Source organism: Schistocerca gregaria, chromosome X (assembly GCF_023897955.1).
Source record: "Schistocerca gregaria isolate iqSchGreg1 chromosome X, iqSchGreg1.2, whole genome shotgun sequence".
Classification (NCBI taxonomy): Eukaryota; Metazoa; Arthropoda; class Insecta; order Orthoptera; family Acrididae; genus Schistocerca; species Schistocerca gregaria.
Window position 1 is genome coordinate 520,738,114 of NC_064931.1, and position 17,409 is coordinate 520,755,522.

At 40.2% G+C, this 17,409-nt stretch overlaps 1 protein-coding gene across 10 annotated transcripts in view; it reads left to right on the forward strand.

The window, feature by feature from the left end:
- Window positions 1–17,409, forward strand: part of LOC126297923 (dual specificity protein phosphatase CDC14AB-like) — a 189,789-nt gene that overhangs the window by 20,130 nt on the left and 152,250 nt on the right. For all 10 annotated transcript variants that reach the window (XM_049989241.1, XM_049989245.1, XM_049989239.1 and 7 more), the window contains 2 exons: window positions 2,307–2,480; window positions 11,054–11,226. In XM_049989241.1, coding sequence (XP_049845198.1) covers window positions 2,432–2,480; window positions 11,054–11,226 — 222 coding nt within the window. In that variant the 5' untranslated portion in view covers window positions 2,307–2,431. The remainder of the gene's footprint in view (window positions 1–2,306; window positions 2,481–11,053; window positions 11,227–17,409) is intronic.

The following is a 17,409-nucleotide window of genomic DNA, read 5'->3' on the forward strand; positions in this document are numbered from 1 at the left end:
CTGGCAAGTGATAACGCAGCATCCAACCAATGCAGTTACAACCAACTCCTCCACCAAATGTAATGCCCTGCAAGTGAACAGACATTTGGAGGGCAGAGCACAACATGCTGGTATGTTTATACTGAGGGTGCCCAGGATCTGTTGTACGGTGCTGCAGATAAAGGAGACACATGCTCAATGGCTATTACCCTACCAGATGACCGTCACAACAGTTCCATTCAAGCCAGTCAACGGCAGGCAGTTATACTTGATCTGTCTGAAGATGCCCATCGCTGTTAACTGGATGAGGTCACTCTTCAACATGTCATGTCCATTTCTTGTCACTGCACAGAGGTACCAGCCTTTCACCTAGCTGCCAAATTCAGGAAAACTAAGCAAGTTGGCCACCAATGGAGGTGATGCTGCCACAGATGCAAATCCTCTGAGGACGATAGTTAGCAAGATTACAGTAAATCTATTAACGTTGTCATTGACGACCAACCTGTCTGAGTGCGAGAAGCTTCCTTTTCTACAATATCAAATGCTTATTGTCAATAACTAAAGTATACATGTTCTGGGATATGGAAACGATTGTGCTGAAAATCGCAAATGGGATGTACATTCAGCAGACAGGAAGATGTATTGCAAGAGTAACGATCAATGACAGAACGCAGCCCTTAGAATTTGTCATTTTAAAGGAATGTAATCATAATGTTATTCTTGGGTGGGGCCTCTTGCTGGAAAATCAGAGCTCCATTGACAAAGTTATTGAACTAACACATGTAACAAAGATTGCTCTTTGTGGTAGCTGTTGAAGACATTATTATCCTGCCGACATCAATGAGACAAGTTCTACTCATTAACGCAGTTAAGCTATGAAGCTTTTGAAACTTCCTGGTAGACTAAAACTGTGTGCAAGACTGAGACTCGAACATAAGACTTTTGCCTTTTGCAGGCAAGTGCTCCATTAACTGAGCTTCTGAAGCCCAGCTCACAACCCATTATCACTACTTTACTCTGCCGGTACCTCATCTCTTACATTCCAGACTTCACAGAATTCCTTCGGCTTAACTTGCAAGACTAGCACTCCAAATTACACACAAAAACTTCTGTGAAGTTTGGATACAAGATGAGGCACTGATGGATGGGAAACAAACAGTGATGATGAGTTGAGATGCTGTACTCGTGCAGTTCAGATGTTAGAGCTCTAGATGCAGAGTGAAAAATTCATTCTGTGTAGATTTCACTAATTGTAAAAAGCTACTTGGGCTCAAAAAATAAATCTATGTAGCAGCAATGATCTTTAACATTACATTCAAGGAGAACTTTGTATCACTGATTGTCACAAGCAGCCACAACTCATCCTTAGGAGAATGTGTAGGAACAGCCAAACCAATCTGTAATTGTCAGAGACTAATGCTCTTCTGCTGCTACTACTACAGAAAATGCAGTGGAGGATGCTGCTACCAGACTGCCAATAAGATCTGGCCTAACTGAGAAACAATGTTGCCATATATTAGCTGTTCTGCACCAATTGTCGGGTGCCTTCATATTAGGAGTGAAGAAGAGACAGACCGAACGGCCCTTGGTAAAACATGGTACAACACTGGAGAACGTGTACCAAGTAGCCAGCGAATGTAGATGGTGTCCCCAGCAGAATAGCTCTTAATTCAGGAGGAAGAGGAGAAGATTCTGCAAGATGATGACATTGAATCATCACAGTCTTTAGTCCTCTCCTGTGGTCCTTGTGGTGAAAGACAATGGCATGTTATGTTACTACGTCAACTGTACAAAATCACGAAAAAAAGATGTCTACCCATTGCTGCACATAGTGATTAGAGGCTTGAAAGTTGCTAAAATGTTGATAAGTTTATCTTGGGGTTTCTTTTCTATGCTGTTTCTTTGAACCTACGATGATCCATAATCCCCCAACTTACCGTTATTACAAACATGAAATAATCTTACTGAGGTGTATCATAACATGCAGTCAAAACTATCTCGTTCCCATAGCAAAACAGATTTAAAATTCATCCTAAAGTTTCTCTCTTGCACTGCAAGTGTTCTTAAAGTTGAATTGACAACATACATTCAGAAATACTGTACCACTCGCTAATTTGATTCTGAGGTAATGGAGGCTCCTGAGAGTGTATTGAGCTTATTAATAGGAGAAACGTTCTGTCTGTGTTACACAGCTGGAATGAATGAGAAAATTGGGTTTGTGTAACATCTGATTAATTTTTGAATTTTGTATGTTAATAAAATACTATTGCCTAATACATAAAACAGCGACAGATATCATAAAGGTAAATTTGTCTCTTTTTTTTCAGTCATTTGGTCAGATTTAACAAAATGAATAATGTTGATGGAGTAAAAAACGCCTAGAGTATTTACAGTATTTGTTATTCAGTAAATTGTTTATTTTGGCTGAGATTCCAAAAAACAAGCTGCCACAATGGATGAATCAAATGATATTTTGGTTTGCGCATCTGAGTACATTAAAGGTGAGTTCAACATTATTTCTTTTGAGTGCCCATTGCTTAATTTATGCTTGACAAACTGTAGTTTTAGAAGGATCACAGAAAATATTCTATTAAAAATTAACATCACATATTGAAATGTATTATTGACTGACATTTGGGTTTTCTGATTTAAATTTAAAGAAGTGTGTCAGTGCGAACTGCATAAAACCTCTGCAATACATGTGATTGCTCAAATTATTCGATACACTGATCAGCCAGAAATCGTGACCACCTACCAAATAGCCAGTATGTCCCTCTGTGGCACAGATAACAGTGGCAAGGCATCGTGACATGGAAACAGTTAGGCTTTGGTAGGTCACTGGAGGGAGTCGGCACCACATCTGCAGACACAAGTCGCCTAATTCTTGTAAATTTTAGGGAGGAGGGCAATGACCTCTGACGCCACGTGCAGTCGCGTCCCAAAGGTGTTTTATCAGGTTCAGATCTGGTGTTCCTGGGGGCCAGCACATCTATTGGAACTCACACTCATGGCCTTGTGACATTGCACATTATCTTGTTGAATATACCACTGCTGTTGGGAAACATGTTCGTCGTGAAGGACTGTACGTATTCTGCAACCAGTGTATGATACTCCTTGGCCACCATGGTGCCTTGCTTAAGCTTTGCTTGACTCATGGATGCCCATGCAAATGTTTCTCAGAGCATAATGGAGCCACCATCAGTTTGTCTCTGTCCCGCAGTACAGGTCTCAAGGAGCCGTACCCCTGCAAGACGATGGATTCGTGCCCTCCCATCGACATGATGAAGAAGGTATTAGGATTCATCAGACCTTGCAACCCTCTACAACTATTCCAATGGTCATGTAACCATTTGAGGCATAGTTGCCGATGTGTGGTGTTAACATTGGCCCATGCGTGGGTTGTGGCTGAAGAGGGCCATCGTTGGGAGTGCTCGGTGTACTTTGTGTTCAGACGCGCTTGTATTCTGCTCAGCATTAAAGTCTGTGTGTGTGTGTGTGTGTGTGTGTGTGTGTGTGTGTGTGTGTGTGTGTGTGTGTAGCAGCTCGGTGGTCATAATGTTTTGGCTGATCAATGTACATTAAGTAAATGTGAAAAAAAGGATACAACAGACTACTAATTGGCCTGTACTATTGTAAAGCTTGATAAGGTAGGTACTTTCTTTGTGAGAACTGACAGTGTAATATTGTGAATTGTAAGATACTACTTATGTGGTTCAAATGTGGTAATACCTACATTCAAAGGTGCGGTATGCCAAAAAGTGATTCACACTGTGAAAGTTGAGATTTTGCACTGAGGCGATAGGTTTTATAAGATTCCAGGAAAGATTCCACAGTTGGGTTGTTTCTGGGAGTTATTGACAATTTTAAAATGTTTTCATTCTACTTAGTCGTTTTGTGACATTAGAAGTACACACCAAATAGTTTATTAAAAAATTTGGTTAATAGGGTGTCTTGCAAAATTTCTGAAAGGTATTAAGAAGTTTTCTGATCATGGCTATAGCTATAGTGCGATACACGTCATTAATAAATGGGAAATACACTACATTGGAGAATACGAATGAAGAATATTTTTTTAAAGAGTATGTACAGTTAGACCTGGGGAAAGGGTTTTATATGGTAGACACTTTAGATGTATTCAGTTCCTTAGATATATTTTACACCATGAAATTTATATGTGGATTCACTGTGTCAAGTTTCATGTAGAGAAGGCAAGCTGTAATAGGAAATCAAAACTAGACGAAAACATTGCAATAAGATCCCGAACTGTTGTCAAGAATGAAATATGCATGTGATGCCAAAATTATAAAAAACTCATTACACTAAAGCTGAATATATTTGTAGTATCTTTAAATGACAAAGATAGTGGCATTAGTGCAGCACTAGCTATAGTTCTGTAAAAATTGAAGACAGTAGTTATGTAAGGTGTTTCAGAAATTTTTCTTAACTGTAGCAGAAAGCATGGAGGTGGGGCCCCAAAAATGAGAAATTAAATCAAAGATATTGTCAGAAATTCCGTAACTGGAACTGGAGGTGTCCACGTGTGGCAAATGAGAAAGAGTTGATGGAAATTGACTATTAAAGACTTACAGAATTTCTCCATAATTCACTTGCTAATAATTCAATCATTCAACAGTTCTTGAATTAAGTGGATTTTTATTCTCACTGTTAGGGAAATGCAATTTGACAATGACAAGTAAACACAGACTTAAGTAGAAAAGTCAGCTAGGTCTTGAAGTGAGATACAGCAGGCCACGATTTGCATGAAGTTCAAAATTCCTTACGGTAACAATTAAATGAAAGCTTACTTGTTTGACAGTATTTTTGTTGTGCTTATGTGAGTCAACATCTTTGCTATATGGTGAGTAGTAACCTATCCTTTTCATAATATTGCCAGTCCCTTAACAATTTTTTGCTAGTTATTTCTTCTGTGCCCAACTGGCTACTAGCCCTCATGTCTTGTTTCATCTGGTTTACTTCCCCCCTTAAAAAACTTTCTAAAACTCACCCACTGCTTTTAGTGCCTCATTTACTCATGCAATTCCCTCAACTTCACCTGATTTACTGTGACTGTGTTCCATTACCCTTGTTGAGCCTTTCATGATGGTTGTCTTGTGAATTATAATGCCACTGGCAAATATCCAAGTTTTTCCTTCTTCTTCCCCATGATCTTCAGTTCCCTTTCCAAATTTCCCCTTGAGTTCCTTTATTGCTTGTTCATTGTACATATTGAATAAAAGAGGGAATAGGCTATAATTGCTGTCTCATTTCTGTACAAGCTGTTAGTAACCTTTCGACTTTTCAATCTTCAAAAGATTGAAGAGTGTAGCCTGTCAATTTGCCAAAAGCTTTTTCTAAATCTACAAATCATGTAAATGTGTTTACCTTTCTTTAACTGATCTTCTAAGAGGCGTCGTAGGGTCAGTATTGCCTCATGGAACCCGAACCGATCTTCCTCAGGGTTGGCTTCTACCACTTATTCCATTCTTCTATAAATAATTCTTGTTAGTAATTTGCAACCATGAATTACTAAACTGATGGTTTGGTAATATTTACATCCATCAGCACCTGCCTTCCTTCCGATTGGAATTTTTTCCTTCTTCTTGAAGTTTGAGAGTATTTCACCTTTTTCATAGGTCTTGCTCACTATGTGGAAGTGTTGTACCTGGTACAGTCTCTCAAGGATCTTAATAATTCAGAGAAAATGTTGTCTACTCTAGGTTCTTTGTATCAACTATGCTTTTTTAGTGCTCTTCCAAATTCTTCTTATAGTATCAGATCCCCATCCCATCTTCATCTACTTCCTCTTCTCTTTCTATAACATTGTATTCATTTCCCTTATACAGCCCTGCTGCAACTTCCTTCCACCTTCCAGCCTTCTCTTCATTGCTTACTACTGGCTTGCCATCTGAGCTGCTATTATTTACACAGCTGTTTCTCTTTCCTCGAAAGATGTATTTAATTTTCCTGTAGGTGGCATTTATCTTGTCTGTAGTCCTTTCATCAGTTAAATTTAGTATCCAAAGAATTCTATGCATCCTTGTCTTCTTGCTCATTCAACCTTCTGCTGCTTTAATTACTGTTATGTCCCCTCTAAAAGCTACCTATTTGTCTTACGCTGTATTGATTTCTCTTGTTTAAATCTGTAATTGCCTACTGCCTGCTTTGAAACTTCAAAAACCTCTCGATTCTTTCAGTTTATCCGAGTCCAGTCTTCTAAATTTTCTACCACTCTACAAATTCTGCAGTTTTTATCTGCACTTCATAATCAGTAAATTGTGCTCAAAGTCCTTGGAAGTGTTTCTAGCTTAAAATCTGGCTTGAAAATATCTGTCTTACCGTTATATAATCGGCTTGAAACATTCCAGTGTCTCCAGGTCTCTCCAACATATACAAGCGTCTCTCATGATTCTTAAAACAAGTGTTAGCAATCATTAATTAGTGCTGAGTGCGAAATTCTACTAGGTGCCTTCCCCTAGCATTTGTCTCTCCCAGTTCTTTTCCTATTGTCCATTTCCAGTCCCCCTTCACAATGAAATTTTAGTCTCTCTTAACTAACTGAATAATTTCTTTTATTTCATCATACATTGTTTCAAGCTTTTCATTGTCTTGAAGGTAATAGACATATACACTACCATGGTGGGCATTGACTTCATGTCTGTCTTGGATACTACGATGTTTTCACTGTGCCTTTTGTTGTAGCAACTGCAGCCTTCCTATTTTGTTATTAATTATTATGCCTAATCTTGCATTTGATTTTGTATTGACAACTCTGTATTGATCTGGCCAGAAGTCTTCTTCTTTCAGTCACTGTGCGTCATTAATTCCCACTATGTCTAACTGTGACCTACCTGTTTCCCTTTTTATATTCTTTACTCTCTCTGTCTGATTAATGAATCTTAACATTCCTCCCTTTCAGCTGTGGAAGGCCAGTTTTGTTTTTCTGAATGACTGTGTCTTCATGAGTAGTCCACACTGGACCTGGATGGGAACTGTTTTACCTTAGGAGTGTTTTAACCAACAGGATGCCATCATCATTAAGCAATACAGTAAAACTGCAGGCCCTTGGAAAATATAATGACTTTTGTTCCACATGTTTTGAGCCATTCAGAGTATGAACATTGCAAAACCATTCTGGCTAATTTTACAAGGCCTTATCAGTCAATCATCCAGACTACCTCTTTCCACAGATAGCTTCCCATTGTGGTTGCAACTGCGGTATGGCAGTCTCTATTGTTGAGGCACACAAACCATCCCACCTTGTCTAGATCCATGATTCACGGGGGGTGCTACATACTAAGAACACTTTAAAGCAGCGGATAAAAAGAAAACCAGATAAATGGAGACAAGTTAGGCAAAAAGTATGTGGTATGCGAATAGAATAGCTAATTCACAGGATAAAATTAAAGCCATATGGTCAGTTGTGAAGGAAGTGTCTGGTCAGCAGCGTAAGGTTGATGATATAAAGTCAGTTCGCAGTAATAATATTTCTGTTACTGATAAATCAGATATACACTCCTGGAAATTGAAATAAGAACACCGTGAATTCATTGTCCCAGGAAGGGGAAACTTTATTCACACATTCCTGGGGTCAGATACATCACATGATCACACTGACAGAACCACAGGCACATAGACACAGGCAACAGAGCATGCACAATGTCGGCACTAGTACAGTGTATATCCACCTTTCGCAGCAATGCAGGCTGCTATTCTCCCATGGAGACGATCGTAGAGATGCTGGATGTAGTCCTGTGGAACGGCTTGCCATGCCATTTCCACCTGGCGCCTCAGTTAGACCAGCGTTCGTGTTGGACGTGCAGACCGCGTGAGACGACGATTCATCCAGTCCCAAGCATGCTCAATGGGGGACAGATCCGGAGATCTTGCTGGCTAGGCTAGTTGACTTACACCTTCTAGAGCATGTTGGGTGGCACGGGATACATGTGGACGTGCATTGTCCTGTTGGAACAGCAAGTTCCCTTGCCGGTCTAGGAATGGTAGAACGATGGGTTCGATGACGGTTTGGATGTACCGTGCACTATTCAGTGTCCTCTCGACGATCACCAGAGGTGTACGGCCAGTGTAGGAGATCGCTCCCCACACCATGATGCCGGGAGTTGGCCCTGTGTGCCTCGGTCGTATGCAGTCCTGATTGTGGCGCTCACCTGCACGGTGCCAAATACGCATACGACCATCATGGCCACCAAGGCAGAAGCGACTCTCATCGCTGAAGACGACACGTCTCCATTCGTCCCTCCATTCACGCCTGTTGCGACACCACTGGAGGAGGGCTGCACGATGATGGGGCGTGAGCGGAAGATGGCCTAACGGTGTGCGGGACCGTAGCCCAGCTTCATGGAGACGGTTGCGAATGGTCCTCGCCGATACCCCAGGAGCAACAGTGTCCCTAATTTGCTGGGAAGTGGCAGTGTGGTCCCCTACGGCACTGTGTAGGATCCTACGGTCTTGGCGTGCATCCGTGAGTCGCTGCGGTCCGGTCCCAGGTCGACGGGCACGTGCACCTTCCGCCGACCACTGGCGACAACATCGATGTACTGTGGAGACCTCACGCCCCACGTGTTGAGCAATTCGGCGGTACGTCCACCCGACCTCCCGCATGCCCACTATACGCCCTCGCTCAAAGTCCGTCAACTGCACATATGGTTCACGTCCACGCTGTCGCGGCATGCTACCAGTGTTAAAGACTGCGATGGAGCTCCGTGTGCCACGGCAAACTGGCTGACACTGACGGCGGCGGTGCACAAATGCTGCGCAGCTAGCGCCATTCGACGGCCAACACCGCGGTTCCTGGTGTGTCCGCTGTGCCGTGCATGTGATCATTGCTTGTACAGCCCTCTCGCAGTGTCCGGAGCAAGTATGGTGGGTCTGACACACCGGTGTCAATGTGTTCTTTTTTCCATTTCCAGGAGTGTATGTACAGTATTTAACAATCATTTTCTGAGCATTGCTGGTGAATTAAATAAAAATTTAATTTCTACAGGAAATCATATAAATTTCTTAGCAAATGCCTTTCCAAGATTGACGTCTGAAATACTCCTATGTGATACAGACAAGAGGGAGATTGAGTCAATAATTAAATCACTGAAGACTACGGACTCTCATGGTTATGATGGAGTGTCTAGTAGAATATTAAAGTATTGTGCTGCACATGTTAGCCCTGTATTTAGCCATATTTGTAATTTTTCCTTTAGGAATGGTCAGTTTCCTGAGCGATTAATGTACTCAGTAGTAAAGCCGCTTTATAAAAAGGGAGAAAGGAATAATGTAGATAATTTTAGACCTATTTCTATGCCATCAGTGTTTGCAAAAGTTATCGAAAAGGCTGTGTACGTAAGGTTAATTGATCATTTTATATCAAACGATTTGCTATCAAATGTACAGTTCGGCTTATAATGCTATAATCTCTTTTCTCTGTGAGGTACTGGATCGGCTAAACAAAAAGTTTCGAATGCTTGGTGTATTTTTTGATTTAACAAAGGCATTTGACTGTGTTGATTTCACAATATTGCTCCAGAAGTTGGATCATTACGGAATGAGGGAGTAGCTCACAATTGGTTCACCTCTTTAGCAACAGACAGCAAAAGGTCATTATTCACAATGTTGATAATGGCTGTGATGTGGGATCTGAGTGGGATACTGTCAAGTGGGGGGTGCCCCAGGGATCAGTGTTGGGGCCGCTCCTGTCCCTTATTTATATAAATGATATGCCCTCTAGTATTATGGGTAACTCTAAAATATTTCTGTTTGCTGATGTCACTAGCTTGGTAGTAAAGGATGTTGTGTGCAACATTGACTCGGTTTCAAGTAGTGCAGTACATGACCTCAGTTCATGGCTTGTAGAAAATAAACTAACGTTAAATCCCAGTAAGACTCAGTTTTTACAATTTCTAACACACAATTCAACAAAACCTGACATTTTAATCTCACTGAACGGGCATATGATTAGTGAAACTGAACTGTTCAAATTCCTAGGTGTTCAGATAGATAGTAAGCTGTCGTGGAAAGCCCACGTTCAGGATCTCGTTCAAAGACTTAATGCTGCCATTTTCACTATTCGATCGGTATCGAAAGTGAGTGATACTTCGACACATAAATTAGTCTACTTTGCTTATTTTCATTCACTTATGTCATATGGTATTATGTTTTGGGGTAACTCTTCCCATTCTAGAAGGATATTTTTGGCTCAGAAACGGGCAGTTCCGGCAATTAGTGGTGTGAATTCAGGAACCTCTTGTCGACCTCTGTTCACGAGTCTGGGTATTTTGACATTGGCCTCTCAATATGTATATTCCTTATTGTCGTTTCTTGTTACCAATATTATTTAATACTCGGCGGAAATCAAACCTCCATTTGGATCATACTTCCTTAACTCTTGTGCAGAAAGGTGTGCAGTATACTGCTGCATCCATTTTCAATAAGCTGCCACTCAAATTCAAAAATCTTAGCAGTAATCCATGCGCTTTCAAATCGAAACTAAAGTGTTTCCTCATGGGTCACTCCTTTTATCCTGTTTAGGAGTTCCTTGAAAAATTAAGCTGATTCTCATTGTATTGCTGATAGCGTTTGCTTAAACTTGTGGACTGATTTTCTTTCAGGTTCATGAACATTTATTTTTATCTGTTATTACTGTTTATGTTGTAAGTTCATGTACTGACACGTTCCATGACCTTGGAGACATGCTCCTCAATTTGGTCCTACAGAACTTGGCATAAATAAATAAAGGAAGATGTTACATACTAGAAAAGTCTGTGAAATGTGAGCGCCTTCCAGCATATTGAAGGTTCAAATAACTTCTATGAGAATGCAGCTGGATGACATCCTCAATAATAGTGGTTGTTGAGGACATTACCTGGCTGCATTTTCATAAGTTATTTGTACAATAAAAGTTTCTTTAGGTAACTACCAGAAGGAGTTTTAAGTTTTTTTTTTTAACCTGAGATATGTTTTCATTCTAGGGGATCAGTCATTCCCACCCTCTTTGTCAGTCACAATATTTTGCTATGTGCATAGCTAATGAAAATGTTTGTTTAGTTGTGATTATATTTGTTCACAGATCGGTTATATTTTGTTACACTGCGTACTAATGTGAAGCCGAGGTCAACTGCGAACACTCATTATTTCAGTATAGATGAGGAGCTTGTATATGAAAACTTTTATGCTGATTTTGGGCCTCTGAATTTGGCTATGCTGTATAGATACTGCCAGAAAGTCAACAAGAAACTGAAAGTAAGTAGCCTGCAGCAGTACTAATTAATCATTTTATTTATATTTATTGTACTGAAGTTCAGTATACCCATCTCAAAATGTACTGTATGTCGTCATGTGTTTTGATATTGTGTATGCAATTTGGAATTACTTTTGAGAGCATAACCTTTACAGACATATTCACATTCACCCCATGAAAGTCTTTGAGGAATGAGGGAACAGTCACTGTAAAGAGACAGGGACAGAATTTGTGAATATTCCATTAATGTTCTGTCAGAAATGAGTTCTCCACCAACCCACACTCTGTAATTCAGATACACAGAGGCCTTATTCACAGTCTTGATCATTATGTGACAAGTTAGTGGTACGCGCACGCGCGATAATACCACTCATCAGAATTCAAGGAGCTTGCGAGACTGAAGCTAATTCCAATTGACAAGACAGTTCTGCCCTACCTAATTAGCTACTTGTATGTACCATTACAATCACTTTGCTGCTCTGTCACATGGGGGCTTAACACAAATTGCCAGAATAGTTTTGGAACTCTTGGCAATAAGTTGCAGGATTTCTCCAAGACACAAAATATACTAACCGCATGTTGCTACCAGACAGCCATGAGCGACAGTCTGTAACAACACTGAGCTAGTACACAACTTGATAATCAGCATTGTCCAGCATGACGACGTTTGGTTGAATGACAATGTGTGATGTCCCATGAGTTTAGTTCCATCAAACTATCTCAGTCTTAAGTCTGCATATATTGTCACCAGCAAAAATATATTCCGAAGCACCAGTACTACCTTTACGACTATACATATTCAGTCATAAGCAGTGTCAAATGAAACAATACAAAGTGTATGGTGTAATCAAGGTAAGTTGCCATCTGACAAAAGTCCTACCTCAACCAAGCCCTGACAAGTTTTCTTCCACATAATGATCTGTCACTCTTAATTATGAACAGGGGGACCTGAGTGACACCAGACAAGCCACCTTACCAATAATTTTCCTGTCAAAATTGTAGTGTCCCACATTGGTTCTTCTAGTGAAAAATCTTCTGAAACACTATCTGAAATAATTCTCCCGTAACTCTTATTGTTATAGAATGTGTTTTTTGGATGGACTATTTTCTTTCCTTGGTTGTCCATTCCTTGCACTTGTCTACCTGCATGTTGCCAAGGGGTGTCTGCCCTTGGAAATTGCATCTAAATTTTAGTTTGTGCCTTTCATATTCTTAGGCCAGCTTCTTGAAAACTTTTTCTTGCCACACTGGAAAAACTATTGTGATGATGTGGCACCAGTGGGTCCTCTGTCACCCCAACGTGTAACAGTGGATGCCTCCAGCCCCTGCATGCTACCACAAATTGATTCCTAAACTGGATTAAAACTGAAATAGTTTGTAATCCATAAGTCCTGTCATCTCGGAGTTTCTCTTAAATAAATGAGCACATCCATACACCTTTTTGTTCCAACCTTTTTTTACTGTTACTCAATTCTTATGCATACCTAAACAAGTAGATCGAGTTCCAAACTTACTACAGAAAAAACATGAAGAGAAACATTGTTTTATGTGAAGGCTATAATTTTGACAAGTGAAAAGAAATAAAAACAAGACAAGATTTGGAAGAATTGTTGATTCCGCATAACATGGAGGTGAACATGTCTGTGCTTACAAGAATGACTTCGCAAAGTTGGTTATGGTGTGTGTGTGTGTGTGTGTGTGTGTGTGTGTGTGTGTGTGTGTGTGTGTGTGTGTTTTAGTAGAGCTGATTGTGAGTCACACATAGTTCCAAAAGAAATGTCTTACCTAACATCAGAACTGAAGCAAACAACCGAAAAAGTCAGGTTCCTCTGTGAGCAAAGTATGCATGTCTTTAGAACAACATTAAGTAGGGAGCTATTGACTGAAATTCTGTAGGCTCAAGGACAGTGGATTACAACTGAAATATTGGATTACTTTAAGAAGAAACTGAAAATTATAAAAAAAAATTTCATGAAAACTACAGGGAAAATAATGAGGGGGGCAAAGGCAAGCACAGTTACCAGCAGCAGCAGCAGCAACAACAACAACAACAACCAAAAAGTAAGGTACTGGCTACTTGGAATGTAATCCATGCTGAAATAAAGGAAAAAAGTTGGATGAAACAGAGATCAGGTCAGTGAATGTAAACAACACAATGGTTACAAGTGGTAGAAAGTAGCAGCAAACTCAATAATAATTACATAAATCTGATTGAGAACTTAAAACAGGATGTAAACAGTCCAAACAAGAATGGTCTAAAGATATCAATAAAATCAGACAGCACCATGTTTTTGAAACCAGGCACAAAAAGAAACTGAGAAAAACTATATGAAAACTAAAGACCAAGAAACCACTTTGTGCTGAAGTTTTGAGTAACATAATACTGGTAGTTAGTGAGTGTAGAATGACACCATTGCTGGACATAACAAACAGCTATTTCAGAGATGAAATTTTTCCAGAAAAAATAAAGTTAATCACTGTGCTACAAGTGTATGAGAAACGGAAGAAAGATAAACAAAGATGATCACACAGCTGCAGATCAGTTTCACTGATAACAGATTCCTCATAAATCCTGGGAATGCTTAGATATAATAGAATACTTGTTTATCTAAACAGACACAATCTTGTTCTGCCACAGCATGGTTTCAGAAAGGGTAACTTTACAGAACCAGCAATTACTGCTCTGATAACATAATATGTAACTGTGAGATAAAAAAGGTCATATATCCAATGTTTATAGCTCTTTTGAAAGCATTTCCTAACATTGTGAAAAACCAATATGAAAGGTGAAAACTATGGTATTTATAGGGAAGCAGGAGCATGGGTGCAGTCACACTTAAGCAACAGGAAAAGTGTGTTTTAGCTGAGAACACACATCAATCTGAAACCAGATACTTCAAATCTGGAGTGCTGCATGGGTTAGTAGTGGGACTGTTTCTGTTAATCTGTTTATAAGTGATCAAGGTGAAAGGGGGAGAGAGAGAGAGAGAGAGAGAGAGAGAGAGAGAGAGAGAAATGTCTTCTGTCAGAGGACATGAAAATGTTGAATGAAGACAGAAATGAGGAATAGCTTCAGAGAAGTGCTTATATCTCTGCACATGTCACAGGGCAGTTGCTTATGGAATCCACATGGTTATAAACTTCAGAAAGACTATGTACACAGTGTTTATTAATAGATAAGTCTGAGCGTATGTAGAGGTGGATGAAACGATCTGGAAGGACATAGAATCTACAAGATTGTTAACTGTTACTTTGAATAATAAGCTGAAACAGAATATTTATATTGTCTGTGAGAAACTCCGCCGTTCGTTTTGAAACAGCTAGCACAGTATGCAGACAAACAGCTTCTCTGCAGTTTATAACAGAAACCCTTTGAACTATATATGTGGTATGGAGTGACAGTGTGGGGAAACTCAATTCAGAATAGATAACAGATGCAAGTGTCCATGTCTCCAATACATGGAAGAAGAACCTAATACTACACATACCCTAGCAACTGAGAATCTTTGAAAACTGGCCTTGGTGTTCATGTATCAAGTTAATAATAAGTCTATCCGAGATCCCACAGGATGGTGTGCATGACAATAACTTTCCAAGTACACTCAAAAACTATCTAGCGGAAAAGGAATACTACATTGTTACAAGATTATCTATTAAATTTGTAAATATTGATCTTTGTAATTAGTGTTAGAAAGTCTAATAAAATTGTTGCGTTTTGGGAAATATGTGATACTGGTTAATTCTGCATGCATGAACACCCCCCCCCCCCCCCCCCCAACACACACACACACACACACACACACACACACACACACACACACACACACACACACTTGCCTATCTGTATGCTATCTGTGTTCTGTGAATAATGAAATTTCTTTTTATTCTTCAGTAGTTCAGCATCAGCAGCGTTGCTTAATAACACGCTGTGAGATAGTACCTAGTGTTTATCGGTGTGATGTTTATGGTACAGGCAGACACTTGTTAGCACAACCAGTGTCACTACATTGTGTCAAACATTCATGCTCCACTGATAAAATCCTGATTTGGCGTATATTCTTAGAGACAGCAATGTAATTAGATTGCTCTTCTCAGATCAATTATGGCCTGGGGGACCTCGGCTGATACGTATTTCTGGATTCAAAAAGCTTTACCAACAGCCATATGTTTTGGTTTATATTATTTTATATCACAAATGCTACCAGTTTCGGCAACTCAGTATTTCCATCTTCAGGCCCCATGTACTATTATCATATTAACAATCTTATTGAATGGTGCCATAAAACTGGAATTGTAAATCCGGTCATTATGCAGCAGTAGAGGACTGTATGTAAGCTAAGTCAGTGTCATCCGTTCACAGGAATCAATTGCATAACGATCGGGTTTACGATTCCAGTTTTATGGCACTATGTGATAAGATTGTCAATACAATAATAGCGTATGGGGCCTGAAGATAGCAATATTGAGTTGCTGAAACTGGTAGCATGTGAAATGTAAAATAAAATAAACCAAAACATACGGCTGTCAGTAAAATTTTTTGAATCATGAAATTTTATGTATCCTTGTTGTTTGAAAGAAGTAGTAGTAGTAGCAGCAGTCAGCATTTCGTGTTCATTCTGTTGACTTTCTACTATATTATAACATCAGACTAAATTTACAAGCAAATGCTTTTAGAGGTGAATACTTCTTCACAGAATCATCATAGGTGTGTGTGTGTGTGTGTGTGTGTGTGTGTGTGTGTGTGTGTGTGTGTGTTGGGGAGGGGAGGGGGGGGGGGGGTCGAGGGGCATGTGGTGTATATTACTCTCCAGGCCGTTTCCAGTTTTCGTGACCGGTGTTGCTACTTCTCAGTCTAGTAGCTCCTCAATTGGCCTCACAAGGGCTGAGTGCACCCCACTTGCCAACAGCACTTGGCAGACATGGGTGGTGATCCATCCAAATGCTAGCCAAGCCCAATAATGCTTTGGTGATCTGATGGGAACCAGTTTTACCACTGTGGCAAGGCCGTTGGCCACTTGGGGCACACAGCCATATGGAAATCCTTTGCACTTGACAAAATAGTCCATTCTTCTATCTTGTGCACCTACTTGGGATTGTGGTGTTTCAGTGGCCATCCAGCTGTATGGAAATCCTGTGCACTCAGCAAAATAATCCATTCTTCTATCTTGTACTACATCTACTTGGGATTGTGGGTTGGGTAAGGCATGAGCCACTTAGGTTAGGTTAGTTTCTACGTTGTAATTGGCACAGTGGGAAGAGGACAGTCACAGGGTAGGTTACCTCTGCAGTTCCTTTTTACTTTTTTATTTTCACTTTGTGTTATTAAACACTGCAATTGATCATAAATAATGCTCAGTATATTGTATTTATTAATATCATCATAAATTTTTGATTGCCAGTAAATTTCCAAGAAAGAATTCTACTTAAAGTGATTTTGTGTGTGCGCGCGCGCGTGCGCATGTGCATGCACACACACTTGTCTGCTCTGTAAAGTAGATAGAGGGTGATCTGTGGCATCTCCATCAAAAGAGCACAATGCTGATGCGTGCACAAGTGTTTCGGAGCACACTGTTCATTGTAAATTTTTGAACATAGAGTTCCTCAGCAGACCACCTCTCTGTGTTCGTATGTTGACCCAACATCATCATCATCAGTAAAGATAATAGTGGGCCAGGGACCATCTTGATTTGACTGTTGATCAATGGAAACATGTTGACTCTTTGGGTGACTTACATTTTTGCTACACTAGGTCGCTGGTCGTCTCCGCAAATGCTGTCGTTGAGGTCAACCATTCAAAACATGCAGCGTGTCATGGATGCAGGCTGGTGAGAGCAGTATTGTGCTATGGAAGGCATTCTCTTGTGTTTCTTGTGTTTGCATGGGACTTGTGGTAGAAGTCGAAGACACACTAATAGCTGGGAACCGCCTGCACCCCTTCATGCTTGATGTCTTCCTCAATGCCACGTCACATTATCCATGTCTTGGAACCAGAACCATGCTACAGTGGTTTGAAGAGCATTGCAGTCAACTTAGGTTTCATCTGGTGTAAATGATGTAAATCGTATGGAACCCATCTGGGTCACTATCGGGTGCCATTACTGCGTATGCAAGTCAACGTCTCCTTATTTATGTGAATTACATAACCTGTGCGTAGACATCTAATGCCACATTTTCCCACAAAACTA